The sequence below is a fragment of the Nycticebus coucang genome, chromosome 14 (genome assembly GCF_027406575.1).
Source record: "Nycticebus coucang isolate mNycCou1 chromosome 14, mNycCou1.pri, whole genome shotgun sequence".
Taxonomy (NCBI): Eukaryota; Metazoa; Chordata; class Mammalia; order Primates; family Lorisidae; genus Nycticebus; species Nycticebus coucang.
The window spans coordinates 14,230,245-14,251,019 of NC_069793.1; the positions used below are offsets into that span (position 1 = coordinate 14,230,245).

General features: G+C 36.9%; 2 protein-coding genes across 2 annotated transcripts; both read left to right on the forward strand.

Annotated features, from left to right (window-relative positions):
- The first annotated feature begins 215 nt into the window (after positions 1-215).
- On the forward strand, positions 216-1,163 carry LOC128564665 (olfactory receptor 5B3-like). The gene has a single exon (XM_053560218.1). The coding sequence runs from the start codon at positions 216-218 to the stop codon at positions 1,161-1,163; it is 948 nt and encodes a 315-aa protein (XP_053416193.1).
- Positions 1,164-15,864: 14,701 nt separating this feature from the next.
- On the forward strand, positions 15,865-16,806 carry LOC128564671 (olfactory receptor 5B3-like). The gene has a single exon (XM_053560223.1). The coding sequence runs from the start codon at positions 15,868-15,870 to the stop codon at positions 16,804-16,806; it is 939 nt and encodes a 312-aa protein (XP_053416198.1). The 5' UTR covers positions 15,865-15,867.
- The last annotated feature ends 3,969 nt before the right edge of the window (positions 16,807-20,775 follow it).

The following is a 20,775-nucleotide window of genomic DNA, read 5'->3' on the forward strand; positions in this document are numbered from 1 at the left end:
GGTAAGTAATCTGGTATGATTCTTCAGATTCAACACTATATAACTCTGTATATAATTAATGCACTAAATTATTTTTAGTGCTTTATCTAGAAAATCTTGAGGTGCATGTTATTGCTGCAGTGAAACAATACATATTGTACTTATACTTTTCAATTTCAATTCAACTTTTTTTCACTTTTTTTCCTTTGCTGCTACAGGCATCTTGCGATTCTTACATGACAGTGATGGAGAACAAGACAGAAGTGACCCAGTTTATTCTCCTAGGACTAACCAATGCCCCAGAACTACAGTTTCCCCTCTTCTTATTGTTCCTCCTCATCTACATCATCACTCTGATTGGGAACCTGGGGATGATGGTATTTATCTTCTTGGACTCTCATCTCCACAGTCCCATGTACTTTTTCCTTGGTAATCTGTCTCTGGTGGACTTCTGTTACTCTTCAGCTGTCACTCCCACGGTAATGGGTGGGCTCCTTTCAGGAGACAAGGTCACCTCCTATAATACATGTGCTGCTCAAATGTTCTTTTTTGTAGCCTTTGCCACTGTAGAAAATTACCTGTTGGCATCAATGGCTTATGACCGCTATGCAGCTGTGTGCAAACCTCTACATTACACCACCACCATGACAATAAGGGTGTGTGCTCATCTGGCCATAGGCTCCTACGTCTGTGGTTTTCTGAATGCCTCTATCCACATTGGAGACACGTTCAGTCTCTCCTTCTGTAAGTCTAATGAGGTCCATCACTTTTTCTGTGATATTCCAGCAGTCATGATTCTTTCTTGCTCTGATAGACACATTAGAGAACTGGTTCTGGTTTGTGTTGTGAGCTTCAATATCTTCTTTGCTCTCCTGGTTATCTTGATATCCTATCTATTCATCTTTATCACCATTCTAAAGATGCATTCAGCTGCAGGACATCGGAAGGCTTTGTCAACCTGTGCATCCCACTTCACTGCAGTCTCCATCTTCTATGGAACTATTATTTTCATGTACTTACAGCCCAGCTCCAGTCACTCCATGGACACTGACAAAATTGCATCTGTGTTCTATACTACGGTCATCCCCATGCTGAACCCTGTAGTCTACAGCCTGAGGAACAAGGAAGTGAATAGGGCATTCAAGAAAGTTGTGGAGAAGGCAAAGTTGTCTCTAGGATTGTGAGGTTAGCATTGTAGGATGTACCATAACCTCATTTCATTTCTCTCATATCTTTTCCATGCCCTGAATCACATTTTAAAGTTTCATCTCTCTCATATCTTATCCATGTCCTGAATCATATTTTAAGGTGCAATGATGAAGTAAATATCTAAAGTGAACTCTTACCTTTTAAAATGTCTATTGTCTGGTGAAAGCTTTTCTTTTCATTGTCTAGAAACAGAATGCTAAATATGAATGGTTAACCTATCTTGAAGCTAGCTTATGAAAATGCTTATTAAACATACTCGTGTATTTACTTACTCTACATGCATCTTTTCACCACGTCAATGAAAATGTGAAAACAGGAGCAAAAACACTCCTATAAACAAAAGGGTATAAAGGTATCCCATGAAGCCATACACGTGGTTGTGGAAAATTTATCTATATTAAATATCATGTGGTAAGTCCTGATGGTTAATTTCATGTGTCCATTAGACCAGGGTAAGAGATAGCAAGATACATCCTCAAACATTATTGTGAGTGTGTCTGTGAGGGTATTTCCAGAAAAAACTAATACTTCAATTTATAAACTGAGTAAAGAAGATCTTCACTCTCCAGTGTGAGTGGCCATCATCCAGTCCACTGAGGGCATGCTTAGATGGAACTAAATGGTGGAGAAATGACAAATTCTCTCTCTTTTTAAACTGGAGCATCCATCTTCTCTCTTCTCAGACTCTGGCACTTCTGTTTCTCCTGGCTTCAGTCTCCCCACCTCACAACAGTCTCCCCAAAGCACCCCCACCTTTTCTATCTTGAAACTCAGACTGAATTACATCACTGGCTTTCCTGCTTCCTAAGTTTGCTGATAGCTTATTATGGGACTCCTTGGCCTCCATAATCAAATAAGCTAATTCCCATAGGAAATCTCCCTCTGTTTATCTCTATTTACCTTACTAGCTCTGTTTTTCTGGAGAACCCTGACCAAAATGCTAGTATTTAATAACAATTTAATACTTAACTTGGGTATGAGAATACACATTTATGTTTGATATACTGTTTTATTTCTTCATTTGAATACTGTTCTAAGAGATTTGATTTTGGAAAGAAGAAAGACATACTACTAAATGAAAGTATGTGCTTTTCTTTAGCACATTTTGCCCAGAATACATAAATATAGCATCTCTTATGAATTAATATTTGTGTCTTAACTGAGTCATTTTATAGACCCATTATCTTCATTTTTTCATTTTTAAAAAGATAAAATACCCAGAGTACTAGAAAAGTGGGGTAAAAATTAAAGCATTTTAAATTCCTTTGAATATTATTACCAACTTTTGCACTTTTTAAAAAGTGTACCAGGAAAAAAAACATGTACATTTTTCTCTCTGTGGATACTTTGAAAAATTTAACATTCCTTTTTCACTCTTCCACTAGCTGAGATAAATCATTTCTTCTCACTTCCCCTGTCTTTTACTGCGCTTCATCAATGCTAATATTGTTCTATTTTCACAAATCCAGCCTGAAGGCCTTTTACTAGTTTCTTCTTGTATGGAAGCCTCCTTCACTTTATTATTTTAATTAATAATATGAAACTCTCTTTCACTCAAAAAGAGTGAGAATTTGTCATTTCTCCACCTTTTAGTTCCATCTAAGCATGCCCTCAGTGGACTGGATGGTGGCCACTCACACTGGAGAGTGAAGATCTTCTTTACTCAGTTTACAAATTAAAGCCCCCTTTGTATTCAGGGTGTTGCTTAGATGTTACCCTGTCATATTTCCTTTCCAGACCATCTTTGTGAACTAACACTCTCTCCTCCCCATGTACACTGCTCTCTCACCCACAAACTCTTCACAGTCTTCACATTTCCTGGAGACAGCATATAAATGATTTGTGCCTTTTTAGCCAATCAGCCAGGCTGTGCCTCTTCAGAGGGGACTTTGATCCATTTACATTTATTGAGAGGATTGATAAATGTTGTGGAATTATAGTCATCTTATTTTTTGAAAGTCTATTACATAGTTTTATCTTTTGTGCCATTTTGGAAAGTAAATTTTGACCGTTAGCTTCTGGGTGTTTACTTTGCTGGTAGTACATTGTGAGGGTCGATGTTGACAGTAGGTCCAAGTATTTCCTGTAGAACTGGTCTTGTTATGGCAAATTTCCTCAGTATTTGTATATCTGAAAAAGATTTTATTTCTCCCTCAACTTTGAAGCTTAGTTTAGCAAGACAGCCCCTTTTTCCTTCAGCCCCACCATATCTTTTCTGTATTCTACAGATCTCGATCTCTCATCCATCTTTTGGTTCTGTCTTTCCATTTTCTCATCCATTCCCTTTATTGTCTTTATCATCCAAATTTCATATTACCTTTCTGTCAAATCCATTAATTATTCATGGGTAGAGTCTTCTTTATTAGTTGCCTCATGGTCTCTTGGGGGAGTTGTTCTGTTCTGGTTTTTCATGTTGCCTGAATTTTTCCGTTGGTTACTCTTCATGTATGCCTTCTTCTTGTTCACCTCCTTGTCCTCCATTTTCCTTCTCACTTCCTCCTTTGCTTTAAATTACCTTGTCTCAGAGCTTAGGTGTTGAAGTGGTCTCTTGGAATAAGGCCAAAAGGAAGAGAAGGGTAAAGGACAAGCAGGGAGAAACAAGAGGAAAATAAATAAATAAATAAATAGAAGCAAAGATAAAAAGAAAAAAGAGAAGGGTATAAAAGAAAAAAAAATGGAAGAACAGAAGAGAAGGAGGACAGGAAGAGAGAATGAGAGTGATAGGAGAAATGGTATTTATTGACACAGTGATAAGGCCATGCCTGTAACTCAAAGATTTTGAGGAACTGGGGTGGATGGGTTTCTTGAAATCAGGAGCTCCTTTCTTGGTGTGTGCCACACCTTCTGGGGGCAAGACATGATTGCAAGAGGGACTTTACCTAACAAATGCAATCAGTGTAACCTGGCTTATTGTACCCTCAATGAATCCCCAACAATAAAAAAAAAGAAAGAAAGAAAGAAAGAAATCAGGAGCTTCTTACCAGCCTGAGCAAAGCCAGACTTTTCCTCTACCAAATATAGGAAGAGAAAGGAAAAAGTAAAAACAATAAACAAGAAAGAAAAAAATAAAAATGAAAAGGGAAAGGGAAAAGAAAAATTCTGCAGTGCAACTTGCTAATACTGTCTTCCAAGGGTCAAAGTTAGAAGGGCTCCCTAAAACTGTGATCTCTTACTCTCCTTGAGCCAAATTACTTCTGTGACCTCCAAGCTAGACCAAAGCCACACCACCCCAGCACTCAGAGATAAAAGAAAATAATTATAATAATAAAGCAAGAATAAAGAAAATTAAAAATACAGTTGTATCAAATAAAGGAAAGAGAGGGAAGAGGAAAAAAGAAAGAAGACAGACCCTCAAAAGGAGAGGATATCTTAGCTGTTATACAAGCAATTTGTGTGGGCAAGATGAGAAAAGTAGAAAAGTCTCTATCAAAAGAAAGAAAGAAGAGGAGTGAAATAGAGAGAGAGCGTAAATGAGGCTGAAATACCATAACCCAAAAATACAGGAATCCTTGCTCTTGGCGAAAATAAAAGAGGATATTAAGAATAAAACAAACCAAATAAATTAGCTAAAACAAAACAAAATAAAAAAAGATCAAATAGCAAAAGTCAGCAACAATCTCAGCAACAAGGAAAAGAGAAAATAATACTTCAAAGAAATATATATATATATATATGTATGTATGTATTACATATAGTGGAACCGCCAACTTAAATAGGATATATGGCAATATATTGCTGGGACACCAGATGGCACTGTGGTTTTAGGACATGAAGAACACAAGCAGCAACCTCTCTCTAGTTTCTGAGCATGGTCCTGGTTCCTAACTTAGTTGCCCTTGGTGATTGCCTGATTGTTTCCTCAGCATTCAGTCCCCACCAGTTTGGGATATTAAAGCTGTCCAGAATCCTTTGGAGGCAGATCTCACAGTGCACCCTGACAACTGTTGCCGGGGGGTACGGGAATCACTCAGACTTGCCCAATAGTGGAAGCCTGATCAGTTAGGCAGAACAGAGATAGCCATGTTTTAGGACTTTGCTAAGAAGCACATTCTCATGACCTTATCATCACTTTCCCACAGTGGCCACCCCCAGGCATCTGGGACCTTCCCACTTGGCTTCTTTGCCAGCCACCCAACTGATGGTAAATCTACTCCACCCACTATTCAAATCTGATTAGAGTCCAGCTGTATACTGTTAGAGTCCACCCACTCTTTTGAGCTTTCCATTCAGTGCACAGCTTCCCCTCCCCAAAACAAAAACTGTGGAAAGGTTTTCTCCCATCCCTGGACCTCCATGGGGTGGGGGGCAGCCATTCCTGCTGGCTCCCAGTCACTTGCCTACTGAGTTAGACCTCCACAGCTCTAGATCTTATGCTGTCTCCTGTACACCACCACCTCACCGTGCTTCTGGAGCTATGACTTCAGGTAAGGTCCCTGCACCAGGTAGGTCTGGGTTCTCTCTATTTCCCCAATCATACTAGGAAAGCTCAGCTGAATAATCACTCTGGTCTGCCATCTTGCTCCACTGCTCATTTTTAGTCTTCTTAAACAAAACAAATGCCATCCAAGAATTTTTTGTCCTGCAAAAATAAGTTTCATAAATAATGGAGGGAAAAAAGACTTTTATAGACAAAAAAACACCAGGGAGTTTTTCACTGCTAGATCTGCCCTACAGGAAATACTAAAAAGTGCATTATACATGGAATAGAATAATAGATACCCACAAGTATAAAAACATTCAAAGTTAAAGCTCACAGTTCTTATAAAAACAACAGCACAAGAGCAAAAACAAAACAAGAAGGTATCATCCAATATAATGACCATGAAGGTATGCCACATAGCCATACTAACATTACACACAAACGGTCTTAATGCCCCAATAAGTATACCTGGACTGGAGGAATGCATGGAAAAATACAACCCAGATATATGCTGTGTCTAAGAAACACACTTAACTTGTAAGGATGCAAACAGATTCCAGATGATGAGATAGACGAAGATATTCCACACAAAAGGAAATCAAAATCAAATAGATAACAGACATTCTCATATCAGACAAAATAGGTTTTAAATTAAAAATGATTTTAAAAGTCAAAAATGGTCATTTTATAAAGGTAAGGGTAGAAATTTATAAAAGACAAAACAATCCTAAATACATATATACCTAACATAGGAGCTTCTAGATTTATAAAGTAAATTCTACTATATCTTAGCAAAGAAATAAACAATAATATCACAATTTCCCCAGACTTTAGCACCAACTGGGGTGCTCCCATATTATGGAAGCATAAAATCAATAAAAGAACACAGGACTTAATAGAATGACAAAAAGAATGGCCCCAACAGACCTTACAGTACATTATACCCCTCAAAATTATATACACACACACACACACATATTCATTCTCCTGATCAACATATGGGACATTTTCCAAGATTGATAATATTTTAGATCACAAAACAAGTCTCTCAGCCAATTGAAAAAAATTGAAATCATACCATGTATCTTCTCAGGCCACAATAGAATAAAACTAGAAATCAATTCCAAGAAAAACACTCAAACACTCACAAAGACATGAAAATTAAACAATGAGCTGCCGAATGATCCTTCTGTATGACAAAATTAAGATAGGAATCAAAAGATTCCTTGAACTGATTGACAAAGGGAACACAAGTTTTCAAAACGTGTGGTAACATTGAAAGCAGTTATAAAAGGAAAGTACATAGCCTTATATACCTAATCAAAAAGATAGAAAAATTACGAAATAACAATCAAATGTTATATCTCAAGAAACTAGAAAATGAAGAGCAAATCAAACCCCAAAATAGCAAGAGAAAAGAAAGATTGGAGCTCACAGCAAAACTAAATGAAATGGAACCAAAAATAAATCAATAAAATCAATAAAACAAGTCACTTCTTTGAAAAGATAAACAAAATCCATCGGCATCTAGCCAGATAAACCAGAAATAGAAGAAAAGGACCCAGATAAGATCAACCAGAAATAAAGGAGGAGACATTACTACTGATACCACAGAAATACAAAATATCATTCATGAACACTATAAAAACCTCTGCACACACAAACTAGAAAATTTAAAGCAAATGGCAAAATTCCTGGAAACACGCAGCCTCCTGAGTCTGAATCAGGAAAAAGTAGAAACTGTGAGCAGACCAATAATAAGCAGCAAGATTGGAGGAATAATAAATACAACTCTCAACAAAAAAAGTGCTGACCCAGAAGAATTTACAGCCAAATTCTACCAGACCTACAAAAAAAAAATAACCGAGATCTTTTATGCACAGAAACTATTACATAACATTGGGAATAAAGAAATAATTCCAAACTTACACTATGAAACCATCATCACCACAAGATTTAAACCAGGAAAGGACACAAAAAAGAAAAAAGACTACAGATTAAAATTCCTTATGAACATAGATGCAAAAATCCTCAACAAAATTATTTCAAACCAAATTCAACAACACAGGAAAAAGATTTTCACCACAACCTAGTGGGTTTCATTTCAGGGATGCAAGGATGATTCAGCATACAAAAATCAATAAATAAGATTTACAACATAAACAGAAGAAAAACATAATCATATTTATAGATGTAGAAGAAGTATTCTATAAATTCCAGCATCCTTTCATGATAAAATATTTAAAATCTAGGCATAGAAGGAATATTATAAAATTATAATATGCACCATCATCCTGAATGGAGAAATGCTGCAAGCATTTCCCCTAAGAACTAAAACAAGATAAGGCTGTCCCACTTATACTCAGTGTAGTATTGGAAGTCCTAGCCAGAGCAATCAGGCAAGAGAAAGAAAGAAATGGCATCTTTCAGGAAAGAGGAGGTTAGATAATCCCTGTTGCTAAGAATATGATATTATATTTAGAAAACCCCAAAGACTTCTATAATTGATGAATAGAGTCAGCAAAGTCTCAGGTTACAAAATCAATGTACAATGTAATAAGTAGCCTTTCTGAATACTATATATAGTCAAGTGGAGAGTCTAATCAAGGAGTCAACACCATTTAGAAGAACTACAAATAAAATATAATACCTAGGAATATACTTAACCAAGGAGGTAAAAGTTCCCTATGATGAGAACTTTAAAAGAGTGATAAAAGAAATTGGAGATGACACATGTAAATAAAAAGACATTCCTTGCTCATGGATTGCTAGAATCAATATTGTCAAGATGCCCATACTGCCCAAAGTGATATACAGATTCCATGTAATCAAAATACCAACATCTTGATTTCACAGACCTTAAACAAATAATGCCAAGCTCCATTTGGAAGCATAAAAGATGCCAAATAGCCAAAGAAATCCTAAGCAAAAAGAAAAAAATCTGGAGATGTCATGTTACCTGACTTCAAATTATACTACAAGCCTATAGCAACCAAAACAACATGGTATTGGTATAAAAGTAGAGACATACACCAATGGAATGGAATAGAGAGCCCAGAAATGAAACCATATAGCTATGACCAACTGATCTTTGGCAAAGTAGACAACTTTGGGGAAAAGAAGCCTTATTCAATAAATGAACGCTGGGAAAATTGAATGGTCACCTGAAGAAGAATGTATCAGGTCCCCTATCTTTTGCCATAAACAAACATTCATTCAAGGTGGATGAAGACTTAAAAGTAAAGCATAAAAACCTAGAAATTCTAGAAAATCATGTAGGAAAACTCCTATGTACATTTCTCTAGGCAAATAAAGCAACAACAAAAATATAGCAAATAAATTTGACTTGATTTTACTAAAAAGCTATTGCATGGCAAAGAAAGTAATCAACGGAGTGCCTGGACAACCTACAGAATGAGAGGAAATATTCACAAACTCTATATCCAACAAAGGTCTAATATCCAGAATCTACAAAGAGTTCAAACAAATCAGCAAGAAAAAACAAACAAACAAACAAATCACCCCATCAAAAAATGGACCAAAAACATGAACAAGTTTTTCAAAAAGAGATAGCCAAATGGTCTATGACCATATGAAAATATGCTTACCATTAGTAATCATTATAGAAATGCAAATTAAACTACAATGAAATAACCTGTTACCCCTATCAGAATGACTATTATTAAAAGGCAATAAAACAATAGATGTTGGCATGGATACGGAGAAGTAGGAATGCTAATACACTGTTGGTTGGACAGCAAATTAGTACAACTTCTATGGAAAACGGTATAAAGATTCTTCCAAGAAATAAATGTAAACCTACCATTTACTCCTGTAATCCTACTGCTAAGTATCTGCTCAAAGGAAAAGAAGTCATTATATAAAAAGACACCTACACCTGAATGTTTATCACAGCACAATTTACAATTGCAAAGATGTGGAACCAACTTCAGTGCCCACAAGCGTCCCTCTCTTTCTCTCTCTCTCTTACACACACACACACACACACACACACACACGCAGACACACAGAGACACATACAAATACATACAAACATACCATGGAGTATCACTCAGCTATAAAAAGGAATGAAATATGTGTGATATCATTTACAGTAACTTGGGTGGAACTGGATACCATTATCCTAATGAAGCTCAAGATGAAGGGGAACATAAATCTTAATCATAAATTGTTAAATGTAAGGCTACTTGTAATGGGGCTATGATGACATAGATTTTAAAAGAAGTCAAAAATACATTGCAATGGTCATAGTGTCCTTAGTCAATTGGAAATGCAAACCACAACAATATGAAAGAAGTATCCACTCACAAAAAAATGCTAAAATGAAGGTTGGGGAAGACTATGCTGTGTGTTGGTAGGGTTGTGGAACAACTAGATTTCTCATATGCTGCCTGTTGGAGTGTTAATTGGTCCAGTGACTTCAGGAAAATATTAAGCTGTATCTACTAAGGCTGAATACATAAATATTTGATGGCCCAGCATTCTACTCCTAAGTATCCATGTAATATAAATGTGAAGATAAATTCACCAAACACACATGTACAATAATGTTCATAGTAGTAATAACTGTCCTAGACCAGAAACACCCAAACTGAATTAATAGTAGACTGGATCAACTGTGGTAGATTGATTCATGGAATGATGATGATCAGACTACAAATACATGTAATAAGATGAATCTCACCACACTAATGTGAGCAAGCAAAGCCAGACACAGAAAAGATTGTTTTGTTGGATTCCATTTATATAAAGCTTGAAACTGGGCAAAACTAGTAATTACCTTTGTCAAGTAGAAGATGAGTAATTAAAAAGAGGTAAGAGAATTTTCTGGAATGGTGGTAATGTTTCTTTACCTGAGTGCTCATTCTCGAGTGTGTTCTTTTGTAAAAATTGGAGAGGTGTGATTATGATATCTGTACTTTTTCCCATGTTGCATTTCAATTAAAAATTCAAAAAAACATATAGTACTACCCATCCATAAAAAATAGTGATCTAATATCTTTTGTAACAATCTAGATGGAATTGGAGATTATTCTACTAAGTGAAGTATCACAAGAATGGAAAAACAAACACCTCTTGTACTCAATACTAAATTGGAACTGTGTACATATGGAAGTAAAACTCAACAGAAATGGGTGGGGGAGGGAAGGAAAGGAGGGAGGGTAAATTTACACCAAAACAGTGCAATGCACATATTCTGGGTCATTGGCACACTTATAATATAGACTTAAAATGTACAAATGCAAATTGTGTAACTAAAATACGTATACCCCTATAATATTCTGAAATAAGAAATAAAATAAAATTTCTAAATTAAAAAAGAGGCTTCCATTTAAATATATATATATGCACACACATTTTTAAAAAGAAAATGATAGAGCCACTTATACAGTTTAAGAATTTCTATTAAATAACCATATTTGACCGTGACTGAACTGATCAGGAATCTGTAACTTGGCCAAAGGTGACCAATTTTAGGTTTACCAATGGGCTCTGGGGTCAGCTTACATCAGAATTCTGCCCCATAGTAGTAGGGGACTCACTGACCCAATCAACAATCTTTCACGGGCGTTTCCAGAGTGAGAAACTCAGACCACTACAGAAGCAGAGTAGAATTAGAAAGAAACAAAGTGGAGGTAATAGCTGAACAGGTAAGAAGCAGAAACAGCAGCACAAAAGCATGACAACTTTTATAATACGAAGAATAGTCTTTGCTACTTTGATCAGAAGAAACGTGTATGCACAGTGCGTCCAGGATTGCATGTGTAACCCACACCCCTACAACACTCTAACCCTGAGGCCAGGAGCAGCATTCTCCATCTTGGCGCCTCCAGTGGGTAACACAGTGCCTGGTACATAGTCTCTCAACAAAGGTGTGTTGAAGATAATTGAAACAAAGGTGGAACCAGAAAACCCTAATTCAAATTCCATTTCTTCTATTTCTTTGCTATCAGAACTAGGGCAAGTTATTTAATCTTTCTGAATCTCCCTTTTATGTAAAAATATATAGTTGAAATAAACATTATATAGGTTATGGACAAAAAAATTAACCATATTTATTCTATGGTAAAACAATCCAACTTCCAGGTTTTAGGTCAAATGAAATAAAACCTATATTCACACAAAAACATTAGCCAATGTTTAAATCAGCTTTATTCATAATCACCAAACACCAGAAATCACACACATAGTCTTCAACTTGGGGATTAAAACAAACAAACAAACAAAAACAATGTGTAAAGTCCCCATTATGGAACATGATTCCACAATTTAAAGATTTCCACCTTGGACACAGGAAATGAAATTGATGGATGGCACCTGAATTATGCTAAGTAAAATAATGACAGAGAAAAAGACAATGTTTTATTATTCAAGTTAAGGACAATCTTGCAAAGGCAAAATTACATGGACAAAAACAGTTTAGTAATTGCAAGAAGCAGTGGATGGGAGAAGGGGTTGACCAAATGTAATAGGAAATTAGTTTAGATGATTGTAGTAGTGGTCCCATGACTATATATTTAACAAAATTCTTAGAAATAAATACTAAAATGTGTGCATATTATTGTTTGCAACTTATATATTAAGTGATAATTAAAAATAAATACAAAATAACACATAATACAAAAACATATGTGCACACTCAAGATATCCAGTTTGGTCCCCATAGTCAATTTAATTGTTTCTTCTTCAGGAAAGTAAGAAGCTATGTAGATGCTCTCGTGGGGAACATCCCCTGAGAGCACCACATCTCTTTAATTCTTTCCTGGTCTTAGGCATTATTAGCTTCTGAAAGCCACCCTGACTCCACATGGCACCAGACTTGAATCCTAGCTCCTTAGATCATTTTTTACTCATCCAAATGTTAATAGTTATTTATATACACAGGCCTTCTCCCGATTTTAGATTCCCCATGACCCTATAGCCATAGCCAAGATAACACATTAAGATAAAAATGTTATTGAAAATGGTAAACACTAAATGAGTTGTTTTATAGGCACTCTTCTATTTGCTAGTGGGGATGGGTAATGATTGCAAAAATATAGCTAGACAGTTGGATAGAATGAACAATAATTGCTAGCACAACAAAGTGACTGTAACCAACAGATTAGGTATTCTTTAAAACAACTAAAAGAGTGAAATTGCAATGTTCCTAACTCAAAGAAATAATAAATACCTGAGGTAACAGATACCTTTACTACCCCAATTTGATTTATTCACATTGTATGTCTGTATTAAAACATCACGTGTACCCTGTGAATATGTACAACAATATGCACATTAGATTCATTATCTGAACGTGTATTGGTATCTTTCCCTCCATCTTTCCCTGACTTAGAGACCAAGGAACCATTGGCCAATACCTGAGAGAAAGCTTCTCTAACAGGATTTGTGCAGAGAAGATTTTCTGATATTGAACTTGCTATTCAAGATTGACTGTCTCTTGTTTTCGAGGAGCAAGGTAAGCTGCTATATTCAATATACATTTTTTATTGAAAGCTGGTAATTCACACAAAAGCAGTAGCACAGCTATACCTACTATCATCTTCTGAGAACAGAAATAGATGTTTTCAATGTTTTCCTACAAAAATAAGGTGAAACTAGGGAATAAACATCAAAACTTCCATCAGCAGGGAGGTAGACACTTATTATGCTACTCTCCTGAAAAAGATTAGTAATAAAAACAGGTGATTATATAGTAATTTTATCTTGTTCACTGTATGTTCACCTCTCATTGGAGGCACAGAATAAATAGGAGAGTAAAATGATCTTTGTTAAGCTAAAAAAGGTACCAAGAAAATTAGCACTATCCAAGCTTCTTTTTGACATATTTCTTATAATTTCATACGTATTGTTTTTAGCATCTGTACACATTGACAGTGGGATGACTGAAAGGACAGGCTGCTGAGTAGATCTAAACTGGCTTTAAATTTTTAATCTTCCTCATACTAGCTGTGTAAGTGTAAAGCCTTGAAAAACTTCCTAAGTTCTCATTTGTCTTTACAGTAAAATAAAAATAATACTCCTACCTATTAATATGATACACAAATACATAACACAAAATACTTTTATATATAAAGTATTAACATTGGTTATAGTACGTGCTTATTGATAGGTAGCACAGTGTATGCTAAAAGTGGCCACATGCGTTAAGGTTAGCAAACATAAAGCCTTCAAGGGCTTGGCTTGTAATGTGAGGTTGCCAAAGGTTAATGAGCAGGAGAGCAGGAGGGTAAGAACTAGTGGTTAGTATTGGATGGATACCCTTCCAAAAACTTTATATTAAAATAGAAAGAATCAAACTACAATTTCCTACATAAGAGCAGATTAAAATATTTTACAACATAGAGATTGCCACAAAAACAGATCTGAAGACAAACGGCAAAAATCAAGTCACAAACTATAATTTTTCAACCTTTGATTTCTGTGAGTCAATACGGAATGACACTACTGAGAAAAAGAATAAGAAAGGAGACTCTTTAAACACAAGCAAAATGTGTGTTTTAAAGAAGAAACTAACAACAACAACAAAAAAAAAAAAGCAGGCTACATTGAAGAGCTAAAACAGGCAGTATCATGGGTGGAGCAACAACAGAGAACGAGTTACTGGAGAGCACAAAAATTCCAATAATTCTACCGTGTGAGAAAAAGCAAATTGAAGAAGGAGGCTAAAGACTTCAAAACTCATCCACACCTAAGCTGACATAGAGTCCATTGTTCCATCTTGGTAATAATAGTACAGATAGAACTCCTCAACTTCGGTAATCACTTACCATTTATTCATTATGTGTTTTGTTTCTATTTTTTTGCTTAGTTTGTTTTTTTTTTTTTTTTGAGACAAGAGTCTTACTCTATTGCCCTGGGTAGAGTGCTATGGCATCACAGCTCACAGCAACCTCAAACTCTAGGACTTAAGAGATTCTCTTGCCTCAGCCTCCTGAGTAGCTGGGACTACCTACAGGTGCCCGCCACAATATCCGGTTAGTTTTTTTTATTTTTAGTAGAGATGGGGTCTTTCTCTTACTCAGGCTTATCCCTTGTTTTTTATGCATGTTCATACTTAATTCTCACAATAATACCCTGAGTTAAATATCATTACTCTCTTCATTTGAGAGATGAATACAATGAGTTTCAGGGGAGTTGGATTAGAGCCAATGAGTCCCAGACAGCCAATAAGCAGCTCTTCCCAGAACCCAAGCTCTATCCTCTCTAAAGTGTCTTTGTGGTTTGTACAAGCCCCTACTTACTATTCCAGTCCTCCTAAGACATCTGCTGTCCATCTTCACTGTGAAACCCCAAACACGGGGTTTGGGTCAATGGGGTCAATGAGTAACTATAAATTGAGTTAAAACAATTTGATTGATATCCTCCTGTGACTTTCATGCTTGGGAGCCACTGTGCTTGGGGTTAAAACTTAGCTTTCCATTAACATTTGTGTAAATATGAATACATTACTCAACCTCTGTGCCTCTCAATTTAAACTATCAACCAATCAAGCTCAAAATATTATTGATAGGAATCAATGAATATAGATATAAAGTATCTAGAGCAATCCTGCCAGGTGAGAAACAGAAGCACAAGCTTTCACTAGGACAGGAAAAACTGCATTGGCATAATTCCAGAAATGTCATATGAAAAATTTATAAAATGTTCCAAACATCAGTTATAATTACGAAAGTTTAAAAACTGGTAAGATGACCCAGTAAGATTTTTCCAGTTTAACTTTTGTAACTCTATAAACATTTAATACATTAAATTTTGTGTTTAAGCTCAGTTTTATTTATTTATTCTTTTTTTAAAGAGACAGAGTCTCACTTTATCGCCCTTGGTAGAGTGCCATGACGTTACAGCTCAACAGCAACCTCCAACTCTTGGTTTTAAGCGATTCTTTTGCCTCAGCCTCCTGAGTAGCTGGGACTACAGGTGCCCGCCACAACATCCGGCTATTTTTGTTGTTGTTGTTGTTGTTGTTGCAGTTTGGCCAGGGCCGGGTTTGAACCCACCACGCTATGTATATGGGGTCAGCGCCCTACCCACTAAGCCATAGGCACCACCCTAAGCTCAGTTTTAGATATGGAGAATATTGAAATGTGTATTATTAACATAATGAAATAATGCAGAGGGAATATAAACATTTCAAATTTGGTGCTGTACGTATATTTATCCTACAACAACTATTTACACTCTTGTTCTTTGCTTCTATTTGCTACAAGACATCATCTGATGTCCAAATAAAATTGATGGAGAACAGTACGGAAGTGACACAGTTCATCCTCCTAGGACTAACCAATGCCCCAGAACTGAAAGTCCCCCTCTTCATCATGTTCATGCTCATCTACTTCATCAATGTGGCTGGAAACCTAGGCATGGTTATTTTGGCTCTTTGGGACTCTCGTCTACACACTCCCATGTACTTTTTCCTTGGTAACCTGTCTCTAGCGGACTTCTGCTATTCTTCAGCGGTCACTCCCACAGTCATGGCTGGGCTCCTTATAGGAGACAAAGTCATTTCCTACAGTGCTTGTGCTGCTCAGATGTTCTTTTTTGCAGCCTTTGCCACTATGGAAAATTTCCTCTTGGCCCTGATGGCCTATGACCGCTATGCAGCAGTGTGTAAGCCACTACATTACACCACCACCATGACAACAAGTATGTGTGCGTGTCTGGCCACAGGCTGCTATATCTGTGGTTTCCTGAATGCTTCCATCCATGTTGGGGAAACATTCAGTCTCTCCTTCTGTAAGCCCAATGTGGTCCATCACTTTTTCTGTGATGTGCCAGCAGTCATGGCTCTGTCCTGTTCTGACAGACATGTGAATGAGCTTGTTCTTGTTTACGTGGCCAGCTTCAATGTCTTTTTTGCCCTCCTGGTTATCCTGATATCCTACCTTTGCATATTCATCACCATCCTGAAGATGCACTCAGCCACAGGATACCGGAAAGTATTGTCCACCTGTGCTTCCCACCTCACCGCTGTCTCCATCTTCTATGGGACTATCATCTTCATGTACTTACAACCCAGCTCCGCTCACTCCATGGACATAGACAAAATGGCATCTGTGTTTTACACTATGGTCATCCCCATGCTGAACCCTGTGATTTACAGCCTGAGAAACAAGGAGGTGAAGAGCGCATTCAAGAAAGCTGTTGAGAAGGCAAAGTTGTGTCTACGATTGTGAGTTTAACATTGTAGGATCCATAATGACCTTGTTTCATTTTCCTAAGATATTCTCCATGTCCTGAATCACATATTAAGGCCCACATTGAAGTTAAGTTCCTAAACTGATACTCTCCCTTCTTCAAAAGTGTGTTGTCTAGGGAAAGTGAAATATAATGTCTAGAAATAGAATACCTGAATGGGATGGCTGAGGTGAATCACAAGATATCTTGGGTTTTACTTATCAAAACCTGTATTGAAAACATTTAATTCCTTCACCCATTCTACATAAATGTCCTCTACCACATACTGGTAGAAACACACACATAAAAGAGGGGCATCAATGAGCCCGTGAATATATTTATACATGTGCCCCATGTGAACACACACATATGGGAGTGAAAAATTTGCCAGATGTAAATGAAATGAAGCTAATTTTGGTAAAATAATTTAAGCAATCAATTGGGGTGTTAAAATATCAGTTTATGTATGACATTATTCATTGAGTTGAATAAGTGTTCTTATAATTCTAACTTGAGAGTAAAAGTGGAATACTTTTAAAGGAAGGGCAGTCAGCTCTTTGTGTCTGCATCCACATATGTAATGAACTGCAGATAAGTGATAGTACATATTCATTAAAAATGACAGTACATTTGATACTTGCATTTCCATTCTCGTGATACTATACTAAGAAGAATGTATTAAAACTACATGCCCATATCAGAGAATACTACAAGTATATTCAAGTTGGGGGAGTGGGGAGGAGGGGATTGGGTGTATAACACACTCCCAGGATAAAGGGCTCAACTGCCTCAACAGCAACTCGAACTTTACCTTAGAAACACAAACAATGCAACCTAATGATTTGTGCTCTCCTGTTAATTCAAATTAAAATAATAAATAAAATATTTTAAATAAATACATAGAAATGGACTCTTACAAAGCTGGTGGGAAAAAAGACAATACAGCAACAACAAAAAAAATACAGGTAAAACCCAAAACTGGATAATAACTACTTACATGGCATTTACATTGTATTAAGTATTATAAGTAATCTAGAAATGATTTAAACTATACAGGAAGAGGTGCAGGGTGCAAATAAACTACATACTGTAGATCAATTTCTGGATTTTATAATCGGTTCCATTGACTTGTGTATCTCTTTTCCCAATATCAAATTGTATTGATTACTATAAGTTAGAGTAAATCATGAAACCAGGAAATGTTCATCCTCCAACTTAATCTTCCATTGTTTTTCCAGCAGTGAGAGTTCTGATTTCTCTACATTTTTGCCAGAGCTTGGTATTATCTGTCTTTTTGGTTTTCTTTTCTATTTAATTATTGTAGGTACATAATAGCTATATATACTTATAGAGCACATGCGATGTTTTGATACAGGGAAGAAAAGTGAATTAATCTATAGGTACATAATGTGAATTAATCAATCTAGGTACTTCAGGGATTCATCTCCTCAGGCATTTCTTTGTGTTAGGAACATTCTATTTCCACTCTTTTAGTTATTTTAAAATATACCTTAACTTACTGTTGATTACAGTCACTTTGTTGTGCTATCAAATATTGTTCATTCTATAAAACCATTTAATTATATTTTTGCACCCACTAACCATCTCTACTTAATCCCCCCTTCCCAGCTTCTGGTAACCATTATTCTATTCTCTGTCGCCAAGAAATCAGTTGTTTTTATTGTTTATCTCTCTCATCTGACTGAGAATATGTGAGCTTTGACTTTCTGTGTTTAGCTTATTTCACTTAACACAATGTTCTCTAGTCCCATTCATGTTGTGGCAAATACCAGGATTTCATTCTTTTTATGGATATATAATATTCGATTGTGTATACACACCACAATTTCTTTATTTATTCATCTGTTGATGGACATTTAGGTGTCCAATTGTCGAATTGTCCATAATTCCAAATCTTGACTATTGTGAAAAATGCTGCAATAAACATGGAAGTGTAGATATCTTTCCAATATATCAAATTTTGTTATTAGTGACATATACCTTGGAATTGCTGGGTCATCTGGTAGTTGCATTTTTAGTTTTCAGAGGAACCTCCATACTGTTCTCCAAAGTGTTGTCATTAATTTACATTCCCACCAATAGTGGTCAAGGGTTTTCCGTTCTCCACATCCTTACTAGCATCATTATTGCCTTTTTGATAAAAGCCATTTTAACTGGGGTGAGATTATAGCTCACTGTAGTTTTTTTTTTTTTAAGAGACAGAGTCTCACTTTGTCATCCTTGGTAGAGTGCCGTGGCATCACAACTCACAGCTACCTCCAGCTCTTGGGCTTAGGCGATTCTCTTGCCTCAGCCTCCAGAGTAGCTGGGATTACAGGCGCCCGCCTATTTTTTTGGTGCAGGTTGGCAGGGGCGGACCTGCCACCCTTGGTATATGGGGCCGGTGCCCTACTCGCTGAGCCATAGGCCCCTCCCACACTGTAGTGTTTTTTATTTTTTATTTATTTGTTTTTTTTGTAGAGACAGAGTTTCACTTTTTATGGCCCTCAGTAGAGTACCGTGGCCTCACACAGCTCACAGCAACCTCCAACTCCTGGGCTTAAGCGATTCTCTTGCCTCAGCCTCCCAAGTAGCTGGGACCACAGGCGCCCGCCACAACCCCCAGCTATTTTTTGGTTGCAGTTTGGCCGGGGCCGGGTTTGAACCCGCCACCCTCGGTATATGGGGCCGGCACCTTACCGACTGAGCCACAGGCACCGCCCACACTGTAGTGTTTTTTATTGTTTGTTTGTTTTTTATTGTTGGGGATTCATTGAGGGTAAAATAAGCCAGGTTACACTGATTGCATTTGTTAGGTAAAGTCCCTCTTACAATTGTGTCTTGCTCCCAAAAGGTGTGGCACACACCAAGGCCCCACCCCCCTCCCTCCTTCTCTCTCTCTGCTCTTTCCTTCCCCACCCCGCCCTCCTTCTTTCTTTCTCTGCTCTCCCCTTCCTCCACCCCCACCATGACCTTAATTGTCATTGTCTTCATATCAAAATTGAGTACATAGGATTCATCCTTCTCCATTCTTGTAATGCTTTACTGAAAATAATGTCTTCCACTTCCATCCAGGTTAATACAAAGGATATAATTCTCCATTTTTTTTAATGGCTGAATAGTATTCCATGGTATATATATACCACAGCTTGTTAATCCATTCCTGGGTTGGTGGGCATTTAGGCTGTTTCCACATTTTGGCGATTGTAAATTGAGCTGCAATAAACAGTCTAGTACAAGTGTCCTTATGATAAAAGGATTTTTTTTCCTTCTGGGTAGATGCCCAGTAATGGGATTGCAGGATCAAATGGGAGGTCTAGCTTGAGTGCTTTGAGGTTTCTCCATACTTCCTTCCAGAAAGGTTGTACTAGTTTGCAGTCCCACCAGCAGTGTAAAAGTGTTCCCTTCTCTCCACATCCATGCCAGCATCTTCAGTTTTGAGATTTTGTGATGTGTGCCGTTCTCCCTGGAGTTAGATGGTATCCCAGGGTGGTTTTGATTTGCATTTCTCTAATAGATAGGGATGGTGAACATTTTTTCATGTGTTTGTTAGCCATTCATCTGTCTTCTTTAGAGAAGGTTCTAGTCATGTCTCTTGCCCATTGATATATGGGATTGTTGGCTTTTTTCATGTGGATTAATTTGAGTTCTCTATAGATCCTACTTATCAAGCTTTTGTCTGATTGAAAATATGCAAATATCCTTTCCCATTGTGTAGATTGTCTATTTGCTTTGGTTGTTGTCTCCTTAGCTGTACAGAAGCATTTCAGTTTAATGAAGTCCCATTTGTTTATTTTTTGTTGTTGTTGTTGCAATGGCCATGGCAGTCTTCTTCATGAAGTCTTTCCCCAGGCTGATTTATTCCAGTGTTTTTCCTATGCTTTCTTTGAGGATTTTTATTGTTTCATGCTTTAAATTTAAGTCCTTTATCCATCTTGAATCAATTTTTGTGAGTGGAGAAAGGTGTG

What these genes read in the sequence shown, in the direction of transcription:
- LOC128564671 (XM_053560223.1), top strand. Translation starts at nt 15,868, where the DNA reads ATGGAGAACAGTACGGAAGTGACACAGTTCATCCTCCTAGGACTAACC.
- LOC128564665 (XM_053560218.1), top strand. Translation starts at nt 216, where the DNA reads ATGACAGTGATGGAGAACAAGACAGAAGTGACCCAGTTTATTCTCCTA.